The 12500-nt window shown below is 42.9% G+C and overlaps 2 protein-coding genes across 9 annotated transcripts in view; one reads left to right on the top strand and one right to left on the bottom strand.

Annotated features, from left to right (window-relative positions):
- The window catches only part of ptpn23a (protein tyrosine phosphatase, non-receptor type 23, a), a 164720-nt gene that overhangs the window by 47129 nt on the left and 105091 nt on the right, over nt 1–12500 (bottom strand). The window lies entirely within an intron of this gene.
- The window catches only part of cspg5a (chondroitin sulfate proteoglycan 5a), a 41777-nt gene that overhangs the window by 9657 nt on the left and 19620 nt on the right, over nt 1–12500 (top strand). For all 8 annotated transcript variants that reach the window (XM_080426123.1, XM_080426122.1, XM_080426120.1 and 5 more), the window contains exon 2: nt 2789–3764. In XM_080426123.1, the coding sequence (XP_080282249.1) occupies nt 2789–3764 (976 nt within the window). The remainder of the gene's footprint in view (nt 1–2788; nt 3765–12500) is intronic.

The following is a 12500-nucleotide window of genomic DNA, read 5'->3' as shown; positions in this document are numbered from 1 at the left end:
AGTTACAGAACCGTAAGTGTCCATCTAGTTTCCTAACAATCAATAATTTACCTGGGGATCCCCTGGAAACCCTCAAGGATCCCGGACACCATGTTGAGCACCAGTGCAGAACATGACAATAACACATGGGAACTGCCCAGTACACTGAGCAGCTCTCATGGAACAATGTGGTGTCAGCTGCCTTGCTCAGTGGCAGCTGGCAGATGGCTGCCCCACTTGGGAGCTTTGCAGGGAATGCATCTGTTTTTGTCAAAGTTATGAAACTAATACAGAGAAAGTCATAGTTTGAAAACTTGCAATAACTACACAGTAAAACCCAAATCTTACAATAAATGCACAGAATCTCATATGTACGTCTGTAGTGCACGTATCCGGAGAACCGTTCGATCGACCGATCATCAAATTCGGCACACGCGTCACCAAAAGTGGAAGAGACAATCAGCTGTCTGTCGATCACAGGGGCCCTGAGCGCAGACGCTGATTGGCTCTTCCACTTTTTGGTTTCTGCAAAATGCCCACACAGCGCTTGGGGCCAGACCGGTCTGCGCGACTGGGATGGTTTACCAGGCTAACCCCAGTCTAAGCTTGATTTGGCAAATTCCCCACACCTGTCGAATTCCCCACACCTGCCATTTGATTAGTTACTTAATCTGTCAATTTTTCACAGTCAGTTTCCACTCTTCATATATTCTCCACACATTCTCACAGACGTTTACCACTGCATAAGGACTTTTCTATATGGGCACAAAGGTAAAACAGAGAGACAGACGGTTACAACGGGTACTCTGACAACGGGTATAACGGGTATTGCATCAGGGTGGGGCATGCGTTCCCTATTTGCATCGTTCCCAACTTGCCCCCCAACTTGTTCCCGAGTAGGCCAGTACCCAACGGCCACCGGTCTAGTTAATTTAACCCATTAAGATCTGAGGCGATTCTTTAAAAAAATCTAAATCTCAACAGTTTTTTGAAAGAAATCTGGAAAATACTTTTTCAAGATTTTTCAAAAATAGCAGATCTACAAGCTCGTAGCGCGGCACCGCTTGTAGATCTGCTATTTTTGAATAGCCCAAAGAAATCTTAAAATGAGACGCAGATGCGTCCCCGGTCTTAATGGGTTAAAAGCAGATTCATGTCCTATCCATGATTCGAAACTGGTGTCCCGCACAAAGGCCAAAATGTCAACTGCTAATTTAAACTAATTTCTACTGCTAATTTCCCAAGAGGTAATACATCTTGTCAACTATTAGTGGTCCTATACCCAAAGTAAACACAGGATCTAAACACAACACCACGGTTGTGTTAGTTATATTTCATGAACATGCGCTACCATACAGATTGGTCAAAATAATGTTTTATTCACCAAAGATATTTCTGCATTGCAGCTTTAACTCAGAGAGTATACATTATGTAACCAAATGGACCCATAAGGGAAAGTACAAATGCACTTTAACACTCAGGATTTTACAGTGTAGAGGAATAAACAGCAATTTAAGGAAAATTTATGGGCTATGTCTTTATTAAGCTTCATAATATTTTCTGCCAAATGAAAATGAAGCCAAAACACACAGTACTGGCTTCTCCTTTAAGCTTTTGCAAGTTTATTAGAGTTTATTGGCTTCCTTGTTGTTTTGCCGGAATTTCTTTAATGAATTATGAAATTATTAGATTATGGCACACGAGCAGTGCTGGTTAATTATCTGAGGGTGTGTGTGTTATTGTTGGCCTCTCAACCCCAAACCTAGACACCATCATGCCATGAAAGTCATAACGTTTTCATTGAGATCATAAAATGATAAAAAAAAATTATATGCAAAAAGGATGCAGCATTTCAACTCTCAAAATGTGCTCCTATTGACTTCTATTGTGTATGTAAATACAACACAAATGGGGGTTGTCCCAGACTAACCCAGAGCATGTACAGGTACAGTACATCACCATGGTAGGCAGTGACCTGGAAGTCATAATAAAGACATGATATTTTCAATAATATTAGGATGAAATGTTTTTAGTGGGATACTACTGTGTCAGATAATGTGTCATCTTCAGATATTTATAATGAGATTCGATGTTGTCCATCTCTCGTCTAGATCATGACCTCCCCCTATTATAGGCACCACCCCCCAGGTCTCCTAAATCCCCCTATAGCATCCTAATCTTTAATCCCAGCTCCTTGTCATTCAGACAAGTACATTGGAATATGATTCCCTTCCCTAATCCACACGGGGTAGGGAGTACCGACCCCAAAGCTGCTTTCCAAAGCACTCAAGGAGACCCCCGTGGATGAAGTAATTGACCAGACAATAAGTTCGTACATGGCCAGTTGCTTCTCGATTTCATTTACCCAACGACTTTGAAGTCACTGACCATGAGGTCATTCTATGGCAACAAAGAACTATTTTCAAGTTCATTGGAAGAGTATTCTAAAGTAATTATGAAGTTTATTTTTTATAGGAATATGTAAATAATTCATTTTTTTCTATGGCAGCTGTAAAACATTGCGTCTATCAGACATAAGGGAAGCTATTCAAAACATACAGTAGAACAAAGACTCAAGAAATCCAGTGGAAATTCACACCACTATCTACGTATATGTATCAACCTGTTAACTGCTTGTATTCATGCAAAGTCTAATACATTGAGGTTGGCTAATTAATTGATAATAAAAAAACACTCAAAAACCCAACAAGTAATTACATTGACTTGATTGACTTGACATTGAAGTGTTTATTTTTCAGTTGTTAACTTGTTTCACTGTATAATAATACAATAACGTGTGTGTTTGCAGGGAACATTGCTGCAACCAACGCCACTGAGCCAGACAGCATTTTCAACGGTACCACCCTTCTCACTGAGGAGGAGGGACTTGCCAAGGTCAATGATGTCATGGTGGCAGTAACCGGGGTGAGCGGCTCGGCCAGCCCCGACATGGTTGACACTGTGACCCAGAGGGCGGGCCGTATCCCCCGTGCCGGGCAGGAGGAGGAGCAGAGCAGCGGCATGTTCGGGGAAACGGTGGAACCGGCGGTGGAGGAAGGGGGCGTGGCCGCCCCTCCTCAGCTCAGCCCAGATTCGGCTGAGACTGAGCTGCTGCTACCCAGCGTCCCCCAAACGGAGGACGGGCTAGAAGGAGAGGAGGAGGAGGAGGAAGGCGAGCGCCTGCTACGCACCGACCCACCTTGGCTCAACGCCAAGGACATGGTCGTGGTCGACCTGGACGGTCTCTCCACCACCACGGCCCCGCCCCCAGGTGCCGCCAACCCCTCCCACCCCGACATCCTCCACGTGGACTTCTTTGACCCCTCTTCCCGTGGGCGTGGCCTGGACCTGGCCCCACCCTCTCCCTCGTCCCTGGCCCACGAGCTGCAAGGCGGCGACCCCACTTCATGGGCCATGCCGGACAACTACGACTACCTCACGCCCTACGACGTGTCCCCCACCGCCGACGAGTACACCTACAGCACCACGACAGACACCTACGACGTCGACGACGACCTGAGGCTGACCGCCGCGGCGCCCCCGGGGCGCTCCAGGCCTCGGGTCCCGGACGCGGCTCCGCCCAGAGGTGGGGTTTCGGTCCTGGACGCCGGCCCTGCGGCCGCTCCCCCTCCCACGGCGGTGGATGGGTCGGACGGGTTGGGTGGCTGCCGCGTGGGCTACCAGATGCAGAACGGAAGCTGCCGCTCACCCTGCGACGCGCTGCCAAGCTACTGCTTCAACGGGGGCCAGTGTTACCTGCTGGAGGGTATGGGTGTCTTCTGCAGGTATGATATATCACATGTGCATGCGCGCACACACACACACACACACACACACAGACACACACACACACACGCACACGCACACGCACACGCACACGCACACGCACACGCACACGCACACGCGCACACACACACACACACACACACACACACACACACACACACACACACACACACACACACACACACACACACACACACAATAGCAATAGCAATATGAGCAGCATGGGCAATGGGCATCTTCTACAGGTATGACATCACTTCGCTTCAGATTACAATTGTCTCAACCGTTTATCAAATGCCTCATTGTGTTTTACCACTGTGCTATCAATAATTTTGTTCCATATTTTTGCGAACGCGGAAGGAGGCGCGGCGAAGCCGCGCCTCCGACCAAGTGGAGCTTACTATGTAACTCTGCCTGGGTTGTGTCTCTGTATCTCTGTGTGCATGTCTCTGTCTGTGTCTCTGTGTGCAGTGTGGCTCAAATCCTCAGCCCTGTGTGCAGCCAAGTAAATGTCCAATATAGACGTACCATACATCAAATGAAAGGTCTTTGAAAACTGAACACACCTGTCAAGGTTGCGTTTAAGCCCGCCCCTTCCCCCGGAAGCCACGCCCCGGAGAAGGCTCCTAAAAACTCCCCATTGAAACCCCATGTTAAATGAAAAGTGCCCGATTCGCTCCGAAACTTTTTCTACCCCCCCTAACGAACAAATACTTCGGGCTCGGATTTTGGCTCCGCCCCCCGGAAGTGGGTGAAACAGGCACTTCAAACACTTTGTTGAATTGTTCAAAAACATTCAAAGTTTTTTTTTGGTGAATTTCTATTTTTCTAAGATGCTCCTTTTAACGCAGAATTTTTTTCTATTTTTTATATATTTTTTTATTGGTTACTTTTTTTTAGATGATTTCTTTTCATTATTATTTTTTTTTTTTTGCGTTCGCTTCCCGCGTTCGCGCGTCTTACTTGTTCTAATATGTTGCGTATCATTTTGAAAAGAAAATAATGCATATACCCACCTGTATTTGTACCACAATGTAAACTGTTGAGCGAGGCCAATAAAATAGATGAGATGCAAGACTCTGTAAAATACTTAATTTAACTCCAAAGACTATACAAATCAGATTTGGTTCCATTTGTACACTCTTCAGAGTTGAATTAAAACTGAGCTTTTTTAATGTGTAAGTACTAACATGTGGGAAGCTCCATTATGTATGTAATAGAAACCAGTACATGTTATTGGATTTGGATTATTTACAAGGGAGTTTTATGAGGAAACTTCCCTTGTTTTGCCAGGTCATTTTCTGCAATTTGGCTAGCCTCTGTAAGATTGAGTCATGCGAACTGCACGTGTGTGTGTGTGTGTGTGTGTGTGTGTGTGTGTGTGTGTGTGTGTGTGTGTGTGTGTGTGTGTGTGTGTGTGTGTGTGTGTAAACACTCCCACCCATGCACACAAGTCGTTTGTGAGCATGTGCACACACGCACGCACACGCACGCACGCACGTGCACACACAATAATGACATGTATACATACGGAAATAGATCCTGGAACACTACCATGTACACACACACACACACACACACACACACACACACACACACACACACACACGCATCCCTTGCGTCTCAGAAATGTATCCTAATGTCATTTTCATATTTCATATGAGATCATGTGTGAGTTTATTCCAGCTCTCTACACTGGATATAGCTTTCTTCTATACTATAGCATTCACTACCATTATTCAAATCCAAAGCTTCTCAGCTTGGGAGGATTTCAACAACCATCAACCATAAACTGAACGAAGCCTTTGCTTAACATAGGTTCTGCTCCAATAGGGTTACTAACTTACTATGTAAGTTGTTGTATCTAGGTGGAGGTCCAAGATCAATGGGTTAAGAGCTTTATTTATTTATTAAAATAAGGTTTAAGTCATGATGCAGACAGGATCAGAGATCTCTGTTGCCAATATACTTGAACTTGAGGCCTAGGTTTTAAGATAGCAGCTGAAGATCGTGGTGCATTTGTGCTTTTGAGATACAAATCTTAGTAGACATGATGACGATGAGGAAAGCTGTAAACATTAGTTGAAAAACAGCATGTTAAGTTGAGGATTAATGGCGGCTTGGATGGTTGTTTAGCTTTGGCTTAGGTGGGGGAGGGGAGGAGATTTGTGGTAGCATGTTCTGTCTGATAGCTGTCCAGTATCCAGTGTTTGCGCAATTGGTGTTGGTCAGTTTAATGAATTAGACTAATTACCAATATGATGGCCGATATAGTGATTCTTTCCTTTTCTTGGTGGATTGTGAACCGATTTATCCGCAAGAAAATAACTTTTATTGAAGAATATTTAACTGTATTATAAAACTAATGTTAAATAATAATGTTTACTTGTTTCTTCTACCAAATAAATAAATAATATATAAAAAATGCTAATATATTATTATTACTATTATTATTATTATTATTCATATTATTAATATTATTATTACTAACATTTTTAATGTTGTCAACCAATTTTAGAATTGAACACAGTGAACATACAGAATTAACACAAAATAAATAGCTAAAGAAACATCAGTACTACATGAGTGTAACCATTTCAATGTAGAATAAATTGAAATAATAAATTTAAAAAAATGATATACATATTTAAATGTGTCCATGTAAAAGAGTGCTATCAGCCTGCAGTTATGTGATTTCTGTGGTCTTTCGGAATTATATCACAATAAGGTGAAAGGTGCTACAGTAAAAAAAAAATCTGGTGCAGCAGTATCTGTTTTTTTCCCTCTAGATTTATTAATAATACATCAATATTATCCATACAGTAATCTGCAAATGCACTATTAGTGAACATCTGCACATCTGGCATACAGACTATACATGTTGGTAGCAAGTCCCTGGTTAGTTGGCAGCTTACCGACTGGATCTGATAGAGATGAAGATGGAAAATGTGAGCTGGCATGAGCCTAGTGAACGGACAGTGTCACCATGCCAATGCTTTCATCAGCATGGCTTGGAGGCAGGGGTAATCGCCATGCTGGACATTTTTGTCAAAATTACAATAATATTACCAGAAACACACAGAGAGCTAGCCCTGAATGACCATAATATGTCTGTAACTCAGAGAGTTAAGGGGATCCTTGCAAATAAAACATTTGAGAACTAGTATTAGTGGACTCCTAATATGCCATAGTGTCGTAGTAAATACGTGTCATACATATTCTGAAGAAAACCTGGAGACTGACATTCAGTAATTGGGTCTTATGATCAAAATAAGAACATTATAATGGTGTGTAAAAAATAAAATACAAGTTTTGCCAAGGATGAGGCCAAGTTTAGCCACTGACACATTTGTCTGTGTACGGCCATATTGATGACCCCTGCTTGGAGGGCTCATTCACAGATGCTCACGCTCTTGTACAAATTCTGCGACATGGCATATCACTGCTGACGAACAGAAACCTTGTATGTCCAAAACCGTTACTATTAAGGAAATGGTAAAAATAACATGTGTTCCAATGGATCCAATGTAGTAATTATTTAGTCACAAACTCTCTGTCTTTCTTTTCATGGGTTAAATATTTATAAAAACCCAGCGAGACGGACTTAATCACTTTCACTTCTAGATATTTTTTGCTATCTTTTGTGCAACACTGTCATACTATGAAGTATAAAAAGGGCATTCGTTTATGAAAAAAAATGAAAAAAAATGAAAGTGATGCTGAAAATAGCAGATCTACAAGCTCAAACGGCCGCGGCCCACAGGTTGGGAATCGCTGCACCAGATCATTCTCTAGTCCTCTTTACTGTATTTCCACCAGAGACAACAAAGGTTACCTCAGTCAATTCATGGCCCTAACCAGAACGGCCTCTTGTCCTGTATCCTCTCACTGAGTCCTTCACATTCACATGCCATTTGCCCATGTTTTGGAACAACTCGTGTTGTTTCCCTATGAGCAATTAGAGCGAAGGTTCCACAGCATAGTCCAAAAAGTAATTGAATCTGGACAGTATATGTAAGATCCCTCAGTATTTGTGCCATGTTTTGGACACCAGTCAATAGATTGTGGGAGTGATGGGGAAGCACTGGGGATGGAGATTGTTGCTTAATTGTCTCCGCGTGATGTGATCAAGATGTATGAGTTAGACCTAGACATATATGGCTATGACCAAAGTTTGCAGGCCCTGGCTATACGTGCTGGCTAGACCTGGACTTTTCTAGTTTATACTCTGTCATACAACAGTGTCACGTGCCACAAAAATCAGGGTTGACTGAAAGGTGATTGACTGCTGGGCACACACTTAATATAGGTCAGTGGAGTGTGTGTGTGTGTGTGTGTGTGTGTGTGTGTGTGTGTGTGTGTGTGTGTGTGTGTGTGTGTGTGTGTGTGTGTGTGTGTGTGTGTGTGTGTGTGTGTGTGTGTGTGTGTGTGTGTGTGTTTTTTTGCCAATCAACGTTGTGAGCTTGTTGATCAGCAACTATCGCAAATTTTAACACATTTTGAAACATTATGGAAATGTTTGCCTATACGGCGGCAAAACAACACCAAGCCATTGCAAGTTGCACTTATTACTTTTTACTTGTATAGCCAGTAATGCAATCCAGTTACATTATACATTGCATTTATATGTTATCAGATTACTGTAATTCCATTACATTATAATCTATTTCCATCTGTCCCTAAATACTAGGTTTGTGACTTTGGGATGTCGAAACACATGATCATGAAAACAAACAATGAGATGGTTATACAGACATACTAGCTCAAACTTAGTGACATGTTTTAATTTTTTGCTGTTGAAAAAGGATCAGTGTAGCAAGGACTGGACTGATATGTGAAAAGGTGCCAATGTGTACCAATTTGTGTGAGTTTTGGAAAAATCTGTATAAGAGCAAAAAGTGCGTTTTGAAGAAAATACAAAATAGCGTAGAATCTAAGTTGTATCATGAATCCAGGGATTTTTTTGTATTTTTTTTTAACAGTCCAAAACGTGAATCGGCCTTTAGTCGATATTGATAAAGTGTTTTATTGTGCTTTGTATGGAGAGTTTTCACACTACTGATGGACTCCTAGGCTAAAATCCATCATATCAGTAGGTCCTAAAGAAGTCTCATGTAAAATCTGGTGCTTTTATCTGCTCCGTAACTGTAAGCCACCTGACTATTCTAAGAAGGCAAAAATGTTTCCAAACAGCTAATAACTTCAATATTTGTGTGTACTGTGTTGAGTTGCGTACTTTCACAGTTGGACTTTTTACGTGAAGGATATCTCACTTTGGATATGTTGTGGGCCAAAGTAGAGACCCAGCCAGAGTTCCTCAGTAAATCACAACTTGAAGACACCTCAGGGTTCTCCAGCTTCAAACAGAGCCAGGACATACTTCTTCATGGAAAGAATGATGCAGTGTAGACTCTAGGCTGCAAAGGATTCTGGGATGTGTCACTTGTTAGGGGATCACGGTCTTACACTGTACAACCCTGAGTGTTAATTTAACACTCTCAGAATTCAAACTCCCTGAAGCTGAGATGAAATGACGATGATAATAATAATAATAATAATAATAATAATAAGGGTAATAATAATAATAATAATAATAATAATAATAATAAATGTAATAATAATAATAATAATAATAATAATGATGATGATGATGATGATGATGATGATGATGATGATGATGATGATAATAATAATACTCAGTAATCAACCCTTCAATCTGAAGAGAACCTCAGGTACAATATGACAGCACCTCACAGAATTACATACTGCAACCCCCTACCATAGAATGAGCATACAGTACTTGAACATATTCTGAGCATAAGGGCAGATTTAGTTGTGGAAAAACTACAACAAAAGGAAAGTGTATGAAGGGATTAAGCCTAAAATGTTTCCCAATGTACAGTAGGTCCACAGCATCAAGGACAAAACATAGGCTTGATTTGCTCGTATGAATGCGCTGTGATGATGAGATCACTTTGTTAGGCTTTTAGCATCGCCATTCCTCTCCTCTGTCTCTGTCTGTCTGTCTTTTCAGCGCGGGACACAAGTATAAATAAGGCATGGGACTCAAAAAGAGGATAGTGCAGGGAGCCCTATTTTGCACGTCTTAAGTACCAGGTCGTATGACTTAACTTGAGACCTGGAGGCGTGGCCAATGCTGTTTGGCCACTCAAAGTAGCAAAACAGCATTGGCGACGCCTCCAGTCATAAGTCATAAGACCTGGTACTTAAGACATGCAAAATAGGGCCGGTGTTTGTGTCTGTGCGACAGCAAGATACAAACACACAGAGAAGAAGCTGTACTATCCAGGAACATGGAACAGTAGATGAGGTCAACATAGATAGATAGATGGAGAGGGAGAGAGAGAGAGAGAGAGAGAGAGAGAGAGAGAGAGAGAGAGAGAGAGAGAGAGCATTGGCCACGCCTCTAGGTCTTAAGTTAAGTCATAAGACCTGGTACTTAAGACACGCAAAATAGGGCCGGTGTTTGTGTCTGTGCGACAGCAAGAGACAAACACACAGAGAAGAAGCTGCACTATCCAGGAACATGGAACAGTAGATGAGGTCATCATAGAGAGATGGAGAGAGAGAGAGAGAGAGAGAGAGAGAGAGAGCGAGAGAGAGAGAGAGAGAGAGAGAGAGAGAGAGAGACACACACACACACACACACACACACACACACACACACACACACACACACACACACACACACACACACACACACACACACACACACACACACACACACACACACACAGATAGTTAAGGATAGAAAATTGAGGAGTGAGAGAAGTTGAGAGAGGGAGTGAGAGAATGAGTCAGAGCTCCACTTGCCTGCCAGGATGGAAATGATCGGGGCAAGCCAGGTCGAATTTACTGGGCCGTGTGCGCGTGCATGCGCGCGCATGTGTGTGTTTGTGTATCTGTGTGTGTATCCTGCAGCTTGATATAATTAAGGGGAGGTATGTGTGTACCAGCAACAGTCTGTGTCCATGGCCATTTTAGATTTCATGGCCACACCATGGAAAGTACACACCCGCACGCACGCACACACACACACACATGCATGCACACATACGCATGCCTGCCTGCACAAATGCATGCACGTTGCATGCATGCACAGTTGCACAAAAGCATGCATGTATGCACAGGATTATGGCTGAATTAGGGCTTGCTTTGTTAAATCAATCCAAGTCAAAAACAACAGAGACATGGAACCAGTCCAAAGGTCAAAGACAGAGAAGATTAATGTTTACTGAGAAGCTCAGGACAAAGGACATGCTCAGGAGGACACACACACACACACACACACACACACACACACACACACACACACACACACACACACACACACACACACACACACACACACACACACACACACACACACACACACACACACACACACACACACACACACACACACACACACACACACACACACACACAGTCGCTAACATTGCTAATGTATCAGGCAGGACTAATGCTGCTAGCTGACTCCGTCATCACGTCTCTGTCTTTCGAGAAGATAATACCTGGGCCACATCTGTGTGACACATCATTGGCTTGGGGTTTATGCCATTGTTAATATATGAAGTACACTCCAGGGAGTCTGGGCTGATGTTAATAGGTTTTGGTGGAGGTTACATCTATAGATCCACTTTGAACATCTAAGCACTCCCAGGGTACAGCTAATTTGCTTGTGGTGCTGCCAGCCTCCTGCAATCCTGTTAGGATTACAATCAATGTTATATGAAAATAAATGTCAAGACACCCCTAACTGCCCAGAGTTGCCCCTGTGCCAATGTGCGTTATTTCGAGATAAGATCACATAAGATAAGATAATATAAGATAAGATAAGATAATAATATATACAGTAACATTGCTAACAAGGATTTGGTTGGTTGGATACTTTCATGTCAAATGGAGAAAATATAGTATTGTCATGTTTGTAAATTATCTGTCTGTCTGTCTGTCTGTCTGTCTGTCTGTCTGTCTGTCTGTCTGTCTGTCTGTCTGTCTGTCTGTCTGTCTGTCTGTCTGTCTGTCTGTCTGTCTGTCTGTCTGTCAGTCTGTCTGTCCTCTTCTTTCCCACCCCAATACAAATCTCCCAACTCTCTCCTAATCTATCTACATTTTCCCTAGCCTGTCTGCCAGCTGATGAACATATGTCACATGTGCTCTCAATAAACAGAACAACAACAAGGCTGTGAAATCAGGCTTGTGTGTAACAGAGAGAGACCACCTATTACTGAAAGCAGCCAGTTCAATGTACATATGCATGAAGATGTTTTTTGAGCTAATGATAAAATTTTATGGGATATACATGATTGTTCCATGAAGATCTGTTCCATGAAAGTCCATGTACCTCCCACCGCCCAGTTGTCCGTCTCCTATCCCATCCTTTGCAAGCCTTACAAGCCTGTCACTTAAGTCTCAGCCACAAATTACCACGGCTGTTCTCCTTCCCTACCCCCCTATCCTCATTAGCCTCTCCTCCCTTCCCTCCCGCCATTCCCTCCCTCCATTACCCCTCATCAAATGCAACATGGGGGACCCCTCCTAAGGAGCCCCTATGTGTGACACTTCCCCTCCTCATAGCCAGTCCAGCACCCATGTCTATGTCAGGGGCCATGTCTATTGTCTGGCCGTCCTGCCCCAGCAGTGTACTCTAATCAGGTAAATGTTGAGAGGATTGTCAAACCCCCCCTGCTAATTCTGTCGTGTGCCCGATG

The sequence above is a fragment of the Gymnoscopelus braueri genome (genome assembly GCF_963280865.1).
Source record: "Gymnoscopelus braueri genome assembly, chromosome: 4".
NCBI lineage: Eukaryota > Metazoa > Chordata > Actinopteri > Myctophiformes > Myctophidae > Gymnoscopelus > Gymnoscopelus braueri.
The sequence above is the reverse complement of the archived record's forward strand: the minus strand, read 5'-3'. Positions and strand labels throughout refer to the sequence as shown.